Source organism: Rousettus aegyptiacus, unplaced genomic scaffold (assembly GCF_014176215.1).
Source record: "Rousettus aegyptiacus isolate mRouAeg1 unplaced genomic scaffold, mRouAeg1.p scaffold_m13_p_2, whole genome shotgun sequence".
Taxonomy (NCBI): Eukaryota; Metazoa; Chordata; class Mammalia; order Chiroptera; family Pteropodidae; genus Rousettus; species Rousettus aegyptiacus.
Window position 1 is genome coordinate 107,485,316 of NW_023416295.1, and position 18,298 is coordinate 107,503,613.

The 18,298-nt window shown below is 31.8% G+C and overlaps 1 protein-coding gene across 2 annotated transcripts in view; it reads right to left on the reverse strand.

Annotated features, from left to right (window-relative positions):
- Positions 1-3,927: 3,927 nt before the first annotated feature.
- Positions 3,928-18,298, reverse strand: part of METTL25 (methyltransferase like 25) — an 87,070-nt gene continuing 72,699 nt past the window's right edge. The window contains exons 9-12 of one of the 2 annotated variants that reach the window (XM_016143565.2): positions 17,228-17,321; positions 6,322-6,396; positions 5,680-5,751; positions 3,928-4,160 (exon numbers count right to left, since the gene is read on the reverse strand). In XM_016143565.2, coding sequence (XP_015999051.2) covers positions 4,068-4,160; positions 5,680-5,751; positions 6,322-6,396; positions 17,228-17,321 — 334 coding nt within the window. In that variant the 3' untranslated portion in view covers positions 3,928-4,067. The remainder of the gene's footprint in view (positions 4,161-5,679; positions 5,752-6,321; positions 6,397-17,227; positions 17,322-18,298) is intronic. The other variant, XM_036236382.1, reaches the window with a different exon arrangement.

Below are 18,298 nucleotides of genomic sequence, written 5' to 3' on the forward strand. Positions count from 1 at the left end.
AAATCAATGTTTTATAGTACATGAAGACCGAAATCCATCAGATAATAATTCTATAGGACATTTTGGTAGATAATTTAAGGCAGATCTGATACATCTATTTAAGAAATAGCCATCATGAACAGTTTATGTTGCAGGCACTATGTTAGGTGCTGGATATAGAAATATGCTGGATAATTGTTGGGAGGTGCAATCCAACTGAGTTATAGAGCCCTTTTGTGGAAGTCATACACAGACATATTCCAGGAGCCTCATCTGTGTTTCTTAGGTCATTTCTATCAATTCTAGGCCTCCTGAAGATTTAAGTCAGGATCACCAAAAATGAAGATTAGAAGCCTGTTCACTTGTGTCTATTTTAATAGCATGTCTCTGGACTATAATATACATTTACAAAGAAATGATGGCAAGAGTATTCTTAAATGGCTTCAGAAGAATGAACTAAAGTTAAGATTTAAAGAAAATGTTTCTATGCAATCTGGAAAGAAACTTTAAAGAATGTAGAAGAACAGCAGAAATCTAGGGGGGAACAACAAAACAAAAAACAGAAAAGCCAATTTAACTCATGGACACATAGGAAAGGATGGAACTTCATACCTTATGACATAGACTCTGGAATAACAATGCATGTTCAAATGGGGTAGTAATTATAATAAATACTAACACTAAGAAATAATAATTAGTATGTATAGTAGCTAAAACCACAGACCAAAGAATGCATGTAATATGGAAAGGCCTTTTGTATAAGTCTCTGCATTTATACCTATAATCAACTAGTTAGAAATTATTCTAGAAATAAATATTAATCTTAATAGATTACTTCAGCAAGCAAAATTACTGTGAAACTTAACTACTATATATATAAGGCGATGTTTTTCATCTAATCAAATCCACTCTTAAATGTGGATAATTCCTCAGATTTTATATTTTAGGTGAGGCAACCCTTGGTTGACTTCACAGATTGCAAGGACCTTGTCAGTTTACAATCCTTTATTTTTTATTTTTTTATTTTTTACGCCTACAGCATCTGTTCTTCCTTGGTGGTCTCCCATCCAAGAACTAACCAGGCCTGACCCTGCTTAGCTTCTGAGATCAGACACAAGTCCTCAGATTTTAAATGGGGATGTTAAAATCCAGTTGTAAGTTGTTTGATTAGAATACAGAACACATTTTTTTCCCTTGTAAAATCAATACTATAGATATGGTTAAGTTCCCATTTCTATCCTTGTAGAACATTTAACACACACACAACTATTGCTTTTATATTAAGCATCATGTATCTGGAACTAAGTGCTTTAACATTGAGAATTGCAACCATTTGCATCAATATAAGAAAGCAATGGGGTGTAAGAACTGAAACCATGTGTGTCAGCATGATTTATCTGTTTGTTACAGGAAAACTTTGCCCAGAAAAGATAAGACTGTAAACCAATAAATATTTTCATTGTTTGTTTCAGGAAATTCCCATATATTCATTTATCTTGGACAATCTGTTCACCTTGGCAAAGAGTTCACTTATCAAGAAAACAGTTTACTTATCAAGAGTTTGTTCAAGACTCTTGCCTTGCTATAGATACCAATCATAAAACTATCATGTCATGAACTTTCCCAAATTCCAGTCTGTTCCATCTAAACCATTTAACCCAGACTCCCAAACCCTATGAATATCCTACCCTGACTCACCCCTTCAGAGACAGTCAAGGCAGAGTCCTCTATTATCGCAGAGTTCTAATAAACTTAGTTTTGCTTTATTAACAAGCTGTGTAGAGATATTTTAAGGAAGTTCAATAACATATGTTTATTCTTTTACTCCTCATAACCACCTTATGAGTAAGTTTATTTGTATAGGCCTTTTAGAGATGAGAAAACTGAGGCACACTAAATACTATGACTTACCCAAGGCCACAAAACAATTTAACTCACATGAATCTAAATTATGGCACTAATATTACTGAGTCTTTCTTCTCCCAAAGCTAATTAAAGAATCCTAAACTCTGACTTTCTCAGCCCTGACCTAGTGTAATTAGTAATTTTATTGTCTGTCTTTCTCACTGGACTGTGAGCTCTTTGAGGACAAGGAAATATCTTGTTTGTCCCCATACTGTCAGTGGGTAGGCATTCAATAAATGTTTATAAAATAAATAATAAATAAAATTATCTTGCAAACAAGGTTCTGAGATATTAACAATTTTGCTTTAGCTTACCTTGATAGTAATAGTCAGAATGATGCTCTCCCAATGAACAACATTCTTTAGCTCAAGGGTAAGTAAATTCTGAAGAGCAGATTTTGAGATGAGAAGCTACAAACACTGCAATGTGGGGTGGAGGGAGGGGAATTCATGTGTATAAAGCTACAATTCTACTAAAATATTATATTTTTTTGCTTTTTGCTCAAATATTATCATCTCAGTGTGATCGTACAGGTCGTCGCATACTGATTAGATGCTTGAATCACACATTTGTCTCTAATTAATAAAAATGAAAAACATTAATTGAAAAAATAAAATTTCTGATGTTTTAAAACATAGGGAACTCCTGTGAAGTTTCCTTGATACAGTTGTAATTCACTTCTATTTTAAACAGTGCTTTACATATATAAAGTTTTTTCTTTGTTATAATGAGAAATAAATGTTATATAAATATTTGGGTATCAAAGAATAGTTTAAAATTTTACATAGGTAAAATTATGAATGGAAAGTAAGTAGGCTGGAAAGGTTTTCTGCTCATTCTAAGATAGTTACTCATACAGTAAACAATATGAGGAAATAAAATAAACAATCTAAAGAGACATATGAACCAAATGCAAATATGTGAACCCTATTTTTGTTCTGAATTGAACTGATATAAAAGACTTTTTGCGCTAATTGTGGAAATATGAATGAGGACAAGTAACAGATGTTAATATGGAAAAAGTCCTTAACTTATAAATATATACTATATAAAATAATAAACTACCTGAGATTTGCTTTAAAATTCTCTGGTGGGGGAGGTGGCAAATGTGTTCGTGTACATACTTGTGTGTACAGATGAAATAATATTGGTAAAATGTTGATAATTGTTAAAGCCTGTGATGAGTACATGGGATTTATTATACTCTGTTCTCCATTTCTAGATGTGTTGGAAAATTTCTAGAATGAAAAGCTTAAAAAATGGCTAATTTGACCAAAATATCCTTCTCATCTGTGGATAGACTCCAAAATTTAAGAAAGCAGTTACTTATTCTTATTATTAGGAGAATTTTTCTGTTTAGGAGAGTCTCTGGCTGAGCATCAAAGATGCTTTTCCCAGCTGTCCATCTATTCTGAGTGTATCAGAAACCTCCCGTTATCTGCCGGTGAAAGGCACCTGTACTGCACGGGCACAGGGATGGCCGCCTTTCATCTATTCTTGCTTTACTTGGTGGTTTTTTACAAAGCACAAGGTAATTTTGTTAAGTGCCAACCCATTTCTTATTTTAGCATAAACAACCTCAGGAATCCTTAAAATGAATTTCTCACTTATAAGATGCATATTCCTTTAAGGGCACAGAATATCTCCTTATGTAACTTAGATTAAAACGCAGTGTAAAATATGCTTTATATTAGGCACTTATGTCGGTCTGGTTCCTGGGTATTTCTTTCCTTTAAATATGGATTCTTAACCTTCTGATAATATGGAAAATCCTTCCAAAATGTATAGGAAAATGCAATGATCTTCAGTACTAATTTTACTATACATACACCTATACCTTTCATCTGTTTTAAAGTCAATAAAATAAAAATGTGAAATGTAGCAAATATTAAAGGCCTCAAATACTGAATGGGAAAACAAGGCTCAGAATACAATGTCCTACTGAGGCACTAAATCAGGAATGCAGGTCAATCTTTTTTATAATATTTTCATGAGTTCTTATTTTATTAATATATGCTTTGACAGTGAAAGAAAACCACATTCTGTTGTTAGATATTATTTGTATTCTTTATTTAAAATATAAAGCAACATTTAAAAAATATTACATGACATAAGTGTTGCAAAAAAAAAAAAAATTAGCAATAGTTTCCACAGACACATCTAATGCCTTGCTTCAACTGAAATCATTGCTGCTTCTTCAGAGCAATAACAGCATAACATCTGGGAGATTTCACAGGATCAAACAACTTCACAAGAGCAGACCATGCAATATCTTCCTGTAAATTGATAAGTGATTTAGAAATAAAACCATTTGTTGATGATAAAAACTATGTAAAAAACAAACTATATAAAACTATTCTTTGTTGAATAAAATTAATATTTACAATTTCACCTTTAGGAATTTATGCTGAGAAAATAATTAAAAATGTACATAGAGAGTGAACAACAAGGTTCCTCTTTGCTGTCATTGTGAAAAACCAATTTGCCAATAACAACTGGGTATTATTTAAATTATTATGTAATGAAACATTATTTAGCCTCTGAGGTTTAATGATAAAAAAAAAATCCATATAAAATAAATGAAAAAAATTAGATACTAACTGCATTTACAATTTGATTCCAATTTAAATAAAGTATAAAATATGTGCACATACATATATATGCAATACATATACATGTATATATACATGAGAGACATACTAGAAAACATACTAAAACTTTAATAGTGCTGAAAGATGAGATTATTGTTACTTTTAATTTTTTTTATATTCTTTGTTTAAAATTTTCTAAACTAAATATGTATTAGTTTTATAGTAAGATATTTAAAATATTAACAAACCAACATTTATATGATTTCTATTACCTCATTACCACTCTATTAATCTTTGCGCACACTGTTTTGACTACTTATTTTACTTAGGACAATAAAAATTGTTTTGAAAAGGGAAATGATAAGTACCTAGTAAAATATAACTGATTCTGTCACCTACCAACTTTGGAACTAAAGCTTTGCAGTGCTTTTTGAGTTAGCAGCTTAGGAAAATACGTCATTTTCTAAATATTTAAGAATTGACTTTCTCCATAAAAATACAAATTAGAACAAAAGCAAACATTTATTAAAATCCATTTGTTCCAAGTAGCCTGTTTAAAAGGAGAATGTGAAGACTTCCTATATGATACAACAAAATTGTTAAAATATAGTGGAAACATAAGCCTGAATCTATAAATGAGTTTAATTTAAACAATTCACAAAACTTTATTTTGATCACAGCAAAGTAAAATCTACAAAAAAAAAAATACCATTTTCCCTGAAGATAACCAAAAGGACAATATTTTTTAGTCATTCAACACAGATAGAACAGAAGCAGTCTTCATAGATCAGAAAGAAGTCTCTAACCTCAGACTGCATATGTCAAAAATTTAAAAGTGAAATAAGGCAAATTCCTACAAAATGTAACATATATATGATATCTTTTAAGTTTTGCCTTTAATTTTAGCTATATAATACATCATTTATGATGGTTTGTGTTCACTCCTACTATATAGTAATTACCATACAATTGAAGAAATATAAGCTTTATTATGGCAGCATTGCTTAATACATGTTATACACATGTTTATGTTTGAATAAAGATGAAACAAATATTTAAATTTTAAAAATATGAGAAAAATTATGTCTTAATCTTAAGTTATCTTAAGTTTTACATGAAAGAAACTTATCCTAGATATAAGTAGATCCATACTACTGGATTTAATAAAGCTATTTGTTATGCATTTAAAAATAACATAATTTACCTGCTCTTTCAGGTAGCAAAGTCGATCCAGAAGTATCAATGTCTCTATACAAGGAGCCAGAACAACTTTCAACTAAAAGGAAGAATAAGTTAGGAATGGTGGTGCTTAAAAGAAAAAAATAAAAGACTAGCTTAAGGACTATGTTTAAGAAAATATATCTATAGAAGTTCGTGTAAGGCCAAATCTTCAATACCCATTGTACATCTTCAGAAAATGAATACTGCAGAGATCAAAAGTTTTTCTTTAGTAATAATAGGAAAAGAATGTCCTTTAAGTGACTTTGAGGTAGAATCCAAAAGCCATTATATGTATGTGATAGAAACCTTTTAAAGGGGTACTAAGAATGAAATTCATTAAAAGGAATGCTTGTGAAATAACAGAATTGAGACCAATATGTGTTCAAAGAACTCTGTAACTTCTTTCTGTGCATTTATAATACACTTTAAGAGAAATCTACCATGTGTTCTCTTTATTACATTACTGACACCTAATATAGTTCTGAAATAGGAAATGATCCCAAACGGTTTTCCTCTAGTAAGAGAAAAACAACATAGATCGGTTGGCCCCATAATAAAATTTAATAGGATCCTATTCAAGTCTAAGCAATATACCCAATTTAATATGTTTGATTCTAAGATTTACCATATTAAAAGCTTCCAGCTCATTCATTCTAGGCTTATACTTCTCGTAGTAGTCCATTATAATTTTTTCTGGTAGCTTCAAGATAAAACAACAAATAACAATAAGTTTAACAATAGTTAAAATTTTTTATAAAAAATTCCCTAAAGTAAAATAAACATAACAAAAATTTAAAACAAGCTAGGCATCTGAAGTGCTCTAAGGATGTTCATGAAGCAAGTCAATATACCTCTAAATTCTTTTAACTTCAATCTTCTGCACCAATATAGGTTATTCAGCATATCACAAATAAAACCAGCAATAACATCCTGTTAATCCTGTTAATTTCAACAAGTCATGATAAAATATTTACTTTTACTTGTTTCTATGCTAGGAGTACATAGTAGGAGCTCAATAAACATTTTGAATAAAATTAAGATTTAAAACAATAGATCCCAAATGATATATCTTAGAATAATTCAAAGACAACAGGAAAACAATTATGACATGTATTCATATTTAAGGTAATTTAACATTAATAAATCCATCAACAAACATTAATGCTTTTTCTCTGAAACATACTGTATCCATAGTACAGTGAACCCTGTGGTTAGCCACTTTTTAGACTACCTACGTGTTTCTGTTCCCACCAGTGGAGGTTTATGCTTACTGAATCAATTGTATTTGTTTCTCAACTTTTTATAGTATGCCAGTTATTGTAATGATATAAATATTATATAATCAATGAAATATGAATGCAAAAAGAAGTTATTTCTGTAAGTTGGATGCCTTTGTGAAAGGCTTGATAAAGGAAAGTCAACAGAAGAAACTGATGTCAAATTGCATGTGGTGAAAACAAACGAAAGACTGGATAAAAAGAGTAAAAAAATCTGAAAGGATTTTTATCTAGATTTCTTTGCAAATCTCTAAATAAATTTATTATTTTTTCCAAAGCCCTTATTCTTTCTATTACTGCATTTTTTTTTTAATTTAAAAATTAGTACAAAAGTGCAAGTAAAAAAGTAAGGCTATGACTAATTCAATTTCTAATGTAGCCATCAGAGAAGACTTATCCTTGGTACAAAACCCAGATTGTGCCCCTTCTCCATCCTCTTTAAACCTTTGCCCATCTTTGGATCAAGTGAGTACCCACCCCCTGGATCAAATTTCCGCAGTAGAGTATATTGGACTGGATCCAGGCCTACACTTCGAGCCAGCAAAATGTCTCATCTCACAAAATTGTGTGTGTTTAAATTACAGCCTTTAGTCTTTACTTCTCTTCTGCCATCTGAGATCAGTAGTTATGGGAAAACTCAGGACAATCTTTTTTTCAATCCTGCCTCACCAACATACTGATTCCTACAAACATGGTTTTTCAATATGATACTTTGGGTTTTCCAATATTCTCTGTTTCCCATTTATGCCAAACTGGGAGGCACCATATGAACTAGGAACTGATGATTTTGCCCCCCAGGATATGCCACTTCAAAGAACTGTATTCTGTTGGTTTTGTTGGTAATCTATAACCCTAGGCGTGTTTCTTGGCATCTTTCTGCTTTCTTGTTTACCTTCGTTGTACTTCACAATACACATGGTTTGAGATTTAAGATGCTTTCTGATTTTGTCAAAGGAGTTTGTGTTTCTGTTTCTCATTCTATTTGTTGCTTTTGTGTGATTCTGAAAAGAAAAGGTGAGAACATCACCTTAACTCTCCTATTAAAAAAAAAAAAAAGGGAAGTCTGTTGCTTCACTTTAAGTGAAACAAAGCTGGATGTTGTAGACTCTGCATTATAGATATGTTTGATGCAAAAAAATGAAGGTAGAACTTCAAGTAGTTAAACTATATGCAAACCTGTGTTCAAAAAGCAAATCAGCCTTGTTCTTACACCAAAGGCTTGGTGAATGAAAGAATATTAATGTTTTTAAGTAAAAAAAAAAAATCTGTGTTTAAGATATGATTTCATGCTTTAATCAACTATTTCAATGAAATGCTCAACTGTCTGATTAGATTACAGAGATTATATGAAAACTTTAAAATAAAGACATTATCTCATTTAATCCTAACATCAGGAGCGCTGGTCAGGCATTTTGCAAAACGTTCCTTCACTGTGACTTATTGGACGTTTTCCTCATAATTAGACTGGGGCTATGGGTTTTTGAGAGGAAGTCCGTAGAAGTGCCATGTTCCTAACATCAAAGGTACATATTATCAATACGACTTATCACTGTTGATGTTGACCTTGATTACCTCATTGAGATAATGTTTGTCAGGTTTCTTCACTGAAAAGTTCCTCTTTTTTCCCCTTTCCATACTGTATGCTTTAGAAGAAAGGCACTTTGTGCAGCCTATACTTAAAGAGTAGGGAGTTATGCTCCATCTCCTTGAGGGTAAAGTATCTAAATAAATTATTTGGAATTATTTTCCATGTAACATTTGTCTTTTCTCCTCCATGTAGTTATTAAAATTGTCTTTTTATAGATCCATATAACGGGGTCCAGATAAGCAAAGGTGACCAAACTTCAACTTAACAGGGAATGGGTTAGATGACTAGATGAGAGATACACAGTTGTTCAGATATCCTCCCCAGCCTACATGATCAGAAGATGAGTCAGTAATTAACCTAATTCTCACCACTACATGGGGGGACTGAAGATGCTGATATACCCTTGGGTAGGTTATGATTGGCTTGAGAACTAAGGTAGGAGTTAAGTTCCATTAGCTGGCCTTGCCTAGGGAGCTAGGAAAGGCAAAGCCAGTGACAATGAGGCTGAAATGGGCCTGATAGTCTTAGGTTGACAAAGGAAGTTATCCACGTGATTACTCAAAAGAAAGTCACTGAGAATCTTCTGGAGCACACAATGCAAAGGTAACTCAGTATGTTTCATAGTTTTATAAAGGATATGTATGTAACTAATCATCCTAAGCTTGAAATTTATGGGAAATAAGAGGTTTTCTTAAAAAGAAAGGAAATGTAATACATAAAGTTCTTCCCATGTTTTCTAATGTATACCTGTTCAATTACTAGCTAATGGAAATAAAACTTACTACTATTTGAACAGTATAATCTACAAATATAAATTTCAGCTCATACTCATTCTAAAATTGATTACTGATAATCAATGAACAAATAATTACATATTTGTTCATTTGAATTAAATAAGTCATTTGAAGATTCTATACAATAATTCTAATAATCTAAAATAATGTGACTTTAAAATTTTTTCCTATATTAACAGTATTAATAAAATAATTAAGCAGCTCTTACTTTTCTTCCTTAAATAAAAAATAAGTAAAAAGTGTAATGGGTTTTCCTATCCTTTCAATGGTTATATCTTCTATTATTCCCTAGAGCTACTGGTTGCCAGGGAGACATTTCTATACTTAATGCTTTTCTTTGGTTAGCTGGGAGAATAAATATAATTTTTATAGGCAATGTGGCTATTCTTATATAGAATTAAACTTGTATTACATAAGAATGTTCTATTGTTTAATAAAAATATCCTTTTATCTTCTGTGAATTTGGCATTAAAATGTTATTAGGCTTGGTCTTTGCATATAACTTTGACATATTGTTTTTGATCATGATTTCAAAGAAGTCTGTTAATTCTTGTTTTTTCCCCAAACTTAATTGCTCCAGATCTATACAGTCATAAGTTAAAGGGAACTTTATTTTTAATAATATGCTTATTTTCAAGAAGAATTTGAGGTGGTTTATAACATGAAGCATAAAATATCAATAGTAGGGCTATTAAAGAAAAGATAAATTCTCAAGGGTATATAACTCAAGGGAGAAGAACATGATACCCAAATAACCTAGCTAAGTACAGTTGCTGAAATCAAGCATAAATTGAGCTTTAAGCCTCTTGACAGCTAAGGTAAAAAAGAAATAAGCTGAATGTTCTCTAGAATCATCCTATCATGAAAAATTAAACAGAAATTTGTTGACTATGATAACGGAACCCAGATAACATAAAAAAGCTTCTTAATATTGTCTTTACTGAATATTCAGAAATATCCTCATACTGACTAAATTAGGACTCAGAATGTCTCAAACCCTCAGCTCCATTTTAATTTGTTTCTGCCCAATCACTGCTTGGGGAAAGGGTCTGCATCAGGCTGCAACTTATGCACAAGTCTTCCTGCAGGTACATGCTTTCTCTCTTCTACCTTTCTCACCTTACTGGATTTAGAGTATTTGTGACTTATGGCAGGGTTTGCTGGTACAAGCTGATATGGTGTCTTTGTGAGAATTATAAAAAAGACTCCCCCACCTTCGAGTGGATGCAGCCCTAGGTCAAAGCAACTATCGCAAATGGAACGTGGGATGGAATTTTAGCTCTATTTGTGCCCTCAGCTAGATGCCTTTGTGCAGAGCAAAAGTGAATAACACTATGTGGTGGCCCTGCTGATGAAATGGTGTGGAACAAAGTCAATCCAAACAGTTATGAAAGAGATCAAATTACTCAACTAGATCTTTTTCTGTGGGTGAGGGTAAGGGGACTATTAGTGATATACAAAGTTTGTTGAAGGTGAAAAGCATAGTTCTGAATAAACAACTATCAATAAGTGAAAGTCTAGAGAGAAAAATGATCCAGGACAAAGACTGAAATAGTTGGTAGTTTAGGAGCTGAATCACCATAATGGTGAAGGTTTAGGCAATATGTATTATTGCTCAGAAAGTAACAATAACTCAATCACTATATCTGTTTTTGATCCTGTTCCCATTAACAAACTACATCCTAATTAGACCAGGCTGTATACACCTTTCTGAATTCTTGTGAAAGTGAAAGATTCCAGCCTTTCTTATAAGTATATCTATTCCTGGAATAACCTCCCCTCAATTATTGAAAAAAAAAAAATCTGAGTAAATGCTCATTCCTTGCAATCAAATAAGTCACATTTCTTCCTTCTTAAAATCTTGATAAAGGCACACTATTTATCATAATTCTTATAATGCAACCCTACATGGATGAACTACTGTAGATACAGGAGTGTAAACAGGGGAATATACTTCTTCAATTATGTGATTTGATATAGAGATGGGGCTTGAACAACTAGATGCACTGGGAAAGGCACAAATATCCCTTATGTAATGTTCTTCCCCAAAGCACATAACTTTAATCTACCCATGAGGAAACTATTAGACAACCGGCCTTTTCAAAATATGTCAATGTCATGAAAGATGAAAGAGTTGAGGAACACTGTTCTACATTAAATGTGACTAGAAACATGATGACTGAATACAATGCCACATCCTGGATTGAATTCTTTTAAAAATATGCTGTGCAAGACAGAGGCATATATTTTTATGGATAAATGTTTTCAAATTTTTGGAGTAGATAGATCCCAATAGATGGACTGCTGGGTCACGTGGTGCTTCTTGATTTTTGAAGACCCTCCATACTGTTTTCCATAGTGGCTGTACGAATTTGCATTCCCATCAGTAGTGTATGAGGGTTCCTTTTCCCCCACAATCTTTCCAATACTTGTTATTACTTGTCTTGTTGATAATAGACTTATCTGTAAAGATATATGCACTGTGATGTTCATTGCAGTGGTGGCCAAGATATGTAAAACAACTGAAATAACCTTAGATAGATGGCTGGATAATGAAGATATGGTATATATGTACAATGGAATATTACTCAGCCATAAAAAAGATGAAATATTGCCACTTGCAACAATATGAATAGACCTTTAGATTATCATGCCAAGCAAAATAAGTCAGACAGAAAAAGCTGAGAACCATATGATTTCGCTCATATGTGGGATATAAAACTGAAAGCAACAAATGAACAAGACAAATGAACAAAAACTCATAGAAACAGACAATAGTTTAGTGGTTACTAGAGGGAAAGGGAGGAGGAAGGGAGGTAGATAAAGATAAAGGGGGTCAAATATTTGGCAATAAAAGGAAATTTAACTTCGGGTGGTGAACACACAGTGCAATATACATATGATGTATTATTGAACTATACACTTGAAACCTACATAATTTTATTAATCAATGTCATCCCAATAAATTAATTTAAAAAATAAGACAAAAGCAGATGTCATTTTGTTCCATTAATGGTGATGCTAACTTTGATCACTTGGTATAGGGTGTCTACCAGGCTTATCTACTTTTGAAATTAATAATGTGTGGGAGGTAGTTTGTGTAAACATCCTGTCCTCCAAAAATCTCTTACCTAAAGGTTTTTAACATCCATTAGTAATTCTCCTATGAATCAATTACTTGGTGGTTGCAAAAAGCAGTAGGAACTTATTTATAGGAATAAGGCATTGTTTTTCTCATATCATCAAAGATGAGAGGTTTTCTATATATTTAATTTGTATTAGGAATTCGCTGTTTCTTTAGAGTCAGAGGAACTCATTCAGTCTAGATCATTTATGGATATATTGCCACACAGAAAAGTTTATGAGCTCCTTACATTTGTCATTGGCCATATTGTGGAATGATTCGTGCCTTCCCACCTAGATTTAACCCACCTGGTGATTATGATTAGTCCCAATCAAACTCTGATTTAACGTCCAAAGATCATTGACTTGGTCCTCCATGTGTCCTCTCCTTTACCCTCATCTCTCACCACTGCCTCCTCTACTTCCACTTGCTTTATGCTCCAGCAATGCTGAGTCCAGAAACACGTTTCTTACATCTTTGTGGTTTTCCACAAGCTACTTCCTCTCCACACACCTGAAATGTATTCCTTGCTCCCTACCTTCCCACCTGTTTGCTTAACAAACCCCTGGGCATCCTTCAAGGCCGTGCTAAGGCACCAATGTTATTTGTGAAATCTTCACAGGCAGATTCAGTCACTCCTTCTCCCTATGTTTCCACCATACTTTTTATATAAACTGTTTGTTATTTTAAATTCACACTATAATTACTCGTTTTCTTTTTCCATGGGTTATATATATTAATCATCTTTGAAGCTCCAGAGTTTCCACTGTTCTTAGCAGATGAGGGTCTTCAAAGTAAATGCTTGTTGATGAATAGCTAAATAATTAAAGTTTTGCTTTTGCTGGCCGGTTTTGAAAAAATAACTAAAGTTATTTTTATGAATTATTCTCTATCTACTTCCATTAGGGTTCTAGTTTAGTGGTTTTCAATTTTGTCCATTCGACAGTATAAAACCCTGCCCCCAATCAATTCACCAGTTTTACTGTCTTTATTTCACTTCTCAATATCTGAAATTTCTTCTTCATTTGAGCATTCATCATATGCGTTTAACATATACACACAAGCTCTAAATCATAAGCTCCTATTATTTCTCTCTTCTTATGGACAAATACTCCAGCTCATTCTTTGTCTAGCAAACAATACTAGTTCTGACACTTTCAAAATCCTGTGTGTGTGCGCGTGTGTGTGTGCGCGCAAGCGCGTGCATGCGCTCATGCATTTGTGTGTGTGCAGAATATGTATGGGGAAAGAGACAGAAAGACAGAAAGGTAATACTAAAGGAGATACAATGCTGTGGACCATGAAGAAAATATAAAATTTTAAAGATGATTTTAGATGTTTTATGAAATTTGGTGAGATATCAAAATTTTGGGACAGGAGACAAAGTTTGAGAAAACCTAATTTTTTAGGTATAGGTAAAGCTAATCAGTAGGATTTTGTTGTTTTAGACATCTTTAAAGCTCTATTAAAATGTTTTACAAAGAAGTAATTAAACTTTACAAGAATTTTACTGTAACATTTCATTCTAAGAAATCCCTCTAATATGAACTGTATAGTTGCTGATATAAGGTAGTTATCTTCCACCATAATAATTTTTTTTCAGTGGTATAGAGTTGAACTTAACTTTGCTGTAAAATCTAAACACTCTTCTTAAATAGACCTATATTTTATACAGGACTAACACAATATAATCCTTAAGTGGTTAGAGCTATACAAAATTAAAGATCAAGGAGGGGATCATTTTGAATAAAAAGTCTTCAAAAATGTGAAAACAGAATCACTGTTTCTTCCCCTCTCCATGCTTTTTGGTGTAACACAGCAAAAAAAAAATTTAAATATGGAGTTTATAATGGAAATGTCAGATGACTGTATATGGAATTACCCAGATGACAAGTACTCAAACAGCAGATCTCAACTGGGGTGATTCTATCACTCAGGGCATTTTCAGCAATGTCTGGAGTTTTTTTTTTCTTTAAAATTTTTGGATTGTAATCGCTAGGGTGCTACTGCTGACATCTAGTGGGTAGAGGCCAGGAATGTTGCTAAACATCCTACAATGAATGCACAGGACAGTTCCCCCAACAACAAAGAATTATCCAAATGTAAGCACCTCTCAGTTTCAGAAATCCTGCTCTAAGAGAAAATATCCAATGCTGTCTTTCACAACTGACTACAGGACTTATGGATTCGCCTTTTAAATTGTGCATGTGCTACTTATATACCTAGCACATGCAGCTCTGGTCTCCCTTGGAGTGATAATTTGTCTGTGAATGTTCTGTTTACTTCCATATGTTTAATATGATTTCTTGTGACTAAAAATGTATACAAAAAATGTTAGTAGATTTTCTAGGCACTCTGTTTACTTACATAGTTTTATATATAAAGAGATTTACCTTAAAATATCAGAAACACATCAACAAATCGCCACACTTTCAATTATATATAGTTTGCTAATAACTTAGAGATCTTCTAAATACTTTTGTATATTTAATATTTTAAATATAAATGGTTTTGATACTTTTTAGTAGCCAGAATCTCGGGTGAAAATTAGTTTTATCTTAAAAATAAAACTATACACAAATCCCTTTTTACTGCCTTCAGGGTTAAAACTTTCATTTTAGCCCTGATACTTCATGATGTGGGAGAAAAATAATAGGATTTTGTATCGAATTGGAAATATGTTTGGTTTTTAATAACATCCTATTTCCAACCCCTGACCTGAAGAACACAACTCTTAATTCCTTTGGGTTAACGATAAAACAAACAAGCATGACAATCCCTAAAACAAAGAAATGAAAAACAACTCCCAAATTACATAGAGTCATCTATTTGCTTCCTCTCACCAGTATATCTTTTTAAATGCCTTACACTGTTCTGTACCTTCCTTCCCCAGTGTCTTCCGGCTTAAGTGTCTTGTTCTTTTTCTAACTAATTTTATTCGACACATTTGTTTTTCACGAGCTTAAATAGTATTATGAAAAAATCAGTAGGGCACTATTATTACTTTTATTAATTAATAAAGATAATCGTTTAAGACAATTTACATAATGATACTTATCTACATTAGTCTTCTTAATTTTTTTTCTTTTGTTTCTAATTTCACTTCTCAGGATAGTGGTGGTGAACAGTTGAGGTGTTTTTTTTATTATTATTATTTTGAATTAAATTTATTGGGCAACATTGGTTAATAAAATTATATAGGTTTCAAGTGTACAATTCAATAATACATCATTTGTATACTGCATTGTGTGTTGATGTTAGCTGAATATATGTCCAAGTTCCAAGATCTACCACTTGCTAGCTCTTTACTTTGGGAAAATGACTTGCCTTTTCCCAAGTCTCTCTTTCTAGATCATTACATCAGGCAATATAATAATATCTACTTAAGTGTTTTGTAAAGGATAAATGAGATAATGTCATGATGTCCTTAGCAAAACTATTCACATAGTAAGTGCTTAGGGAACATTAGTTATTATAAATATTCTTAGTGGTAATAAAATAAGCATATTAAGGAATATTTACTATGATTATTATTAAAGACAAACCTGGGACGAGAAAGGTATCAGAAAGGATAAGTTAAATTCCTTCTGGATTTCTATTGTTTGTTTTTTGGCAAAGGATAATATATTTCTAGTTTAAGTAAAAACTTAGATCGTTATTAGTAAAAATAATGCAAAATTTTGTGTTCTTGATATTAAATTCAAGACATAAAATTGAGACATGAAATAAAAATAGGCACTAATTAAGACTAACTAGAAGGAAGACTATTTTTGATTAAAAAAATATTTTAAAAAACCTAGAAATAAAATAACTATGATAACAGTGTCTATTCTTGTTAATTTATTCAAAATTAGAAGGATCTTTATTTTGGTAACTAAATAAAAAATATTTATAAGAGTCATATCAATGGTGCTATTACAAGTAGTACATATACAAAAAGGTCAGAATAATACAAACTAGTACTCTTTAGTTAGTATTTAGTTAGTATTTACTATGTACAAACATTGTGTTCAGCCTTTTATGTATGTTACCTTAATTTTTCTTAAATCCTATCAGTTAGAAATGCTTTTTTTAATAGTGATTTTACAGGGGGAGGGAAATGATTAGTACCAGTTTATTTGCTTTAACTAATAAAGCAACTGGGGAGTAAATGGATAATTGGTACAATAAATATTGCCTTTTAGCTTTGAAATAAATTACCATATCTGTGTAACTTTTCTCTTTCAAGAAATACATTTCATTTCTTTAACCATATTTTATTCTTTATTTCAATTTATAATCAATCAATATACTATAGTGATCCAAGCTCAAATTAATATTTTACTTAATAACTCATTTTAGTCAAGTTAAGATTTATTTTTCTCAGTGTTACAAATTTCTATGATTCTCTCATTCAAAGGCTCTTTGAATTTAAAGTTTTAAATTTTAATTAGTTATATAATCTTTATCCAAAAGCAGCTCAAAATTAAAACTCTTTCTCTTGCTTTACTTTGAATTGGCATAGGTTTATTCAGGTTTTACCCTGAATTAGTTAAAGAGGGAATCTCTCTGGAGGTGTACAACAGCAACCTATCCACACTGACAGGAAAGGTCAACTGAAATAAAAATAATGGAGGTTTGATTTCAATATAATTTAGAGTGTTTTTCACAAACAAAAGTAGAAAGCAAATAATTTTGTATTATTTCAATTCATTACCCCACAGAAATTCTCCTGGTTTTATGAAAACAATGGGTAATCACATACTGACCTTGGACTCATCTAATCCAAGCTTCTTTAAAGATTTTCTGACATAATCCAGAAAGGAAGAGGATTTAGAATAAATTTTACCAACATGCCGATCACTGCAAAACAAAATTGAATCACAAAATATTTTTAAATTCCTTCTGTGTATATGGCACAAGATCTGGATGTGATAAAAATGTAGTAATATTTTTGTGAACACTTCAAATTTATACATTATAAAGTATTTGAGATTTGCTGTTGAGAAATCCTTCAACACACAGCAGTAGAAGACTATTATGAATACAATACTATGAGAAAGAAGTTTTAAATTTATAGTATTAAAAATCCTCATTTTAAAAGTGTACCATGCGTCTTTCGAGTTTCCATTGCGCTACAAAATGCATTTTAATTTTACTGGCTCATCATTACGGTGCACATTTTATTGCAACACCTGCTAATAATGGTGAGAATTCAACACCTATGCAAAGAAAACTTAATGCTGAGTTGGGTTTGACTTGATCTCATTTATGCCCTGCAGATTTGCATTATAGTTTAAACAAAATATTACGAGACAGTTTTACATTTAAATAATGCACAGCTAGACTATCACATCTCACAATTCTGGTTGCAATTTAGGTATAATGTAAAAATCAAGAGAATTAAAAACTCACCACCTTCAAATATCAAAAACAATGAATAAAAGCTCATTTACTCTTGGTAGCATAAATATTAACCCCTGTGATGAATTAAATATAAAGTTCTATCACTTTTTCCATTGAAGTATACCTTGAATACATAACTTCAGCTCCATTTCTAGATAACCATCTCAATTCCACTTATTATTATCTCATGTCCTAATTATTACAGCTACTTCCTAATTAAGACTGAGGTCTTTCCCCTTCATTCTTGTCTATATTATCATGCTATTTTCTTAGAAGATCATTTTTATTTATCAATTCCCTGCTTAAAAACTGCTTTGAAATAATATTCAATTGAATAGGTATAGGTTTCAAGAAGCAGAAATTATATTTTTTATGTTTTTGTGTAATCTCAGATCCTGCACATACTTATGTACCTTATGTATAATAGATATCGT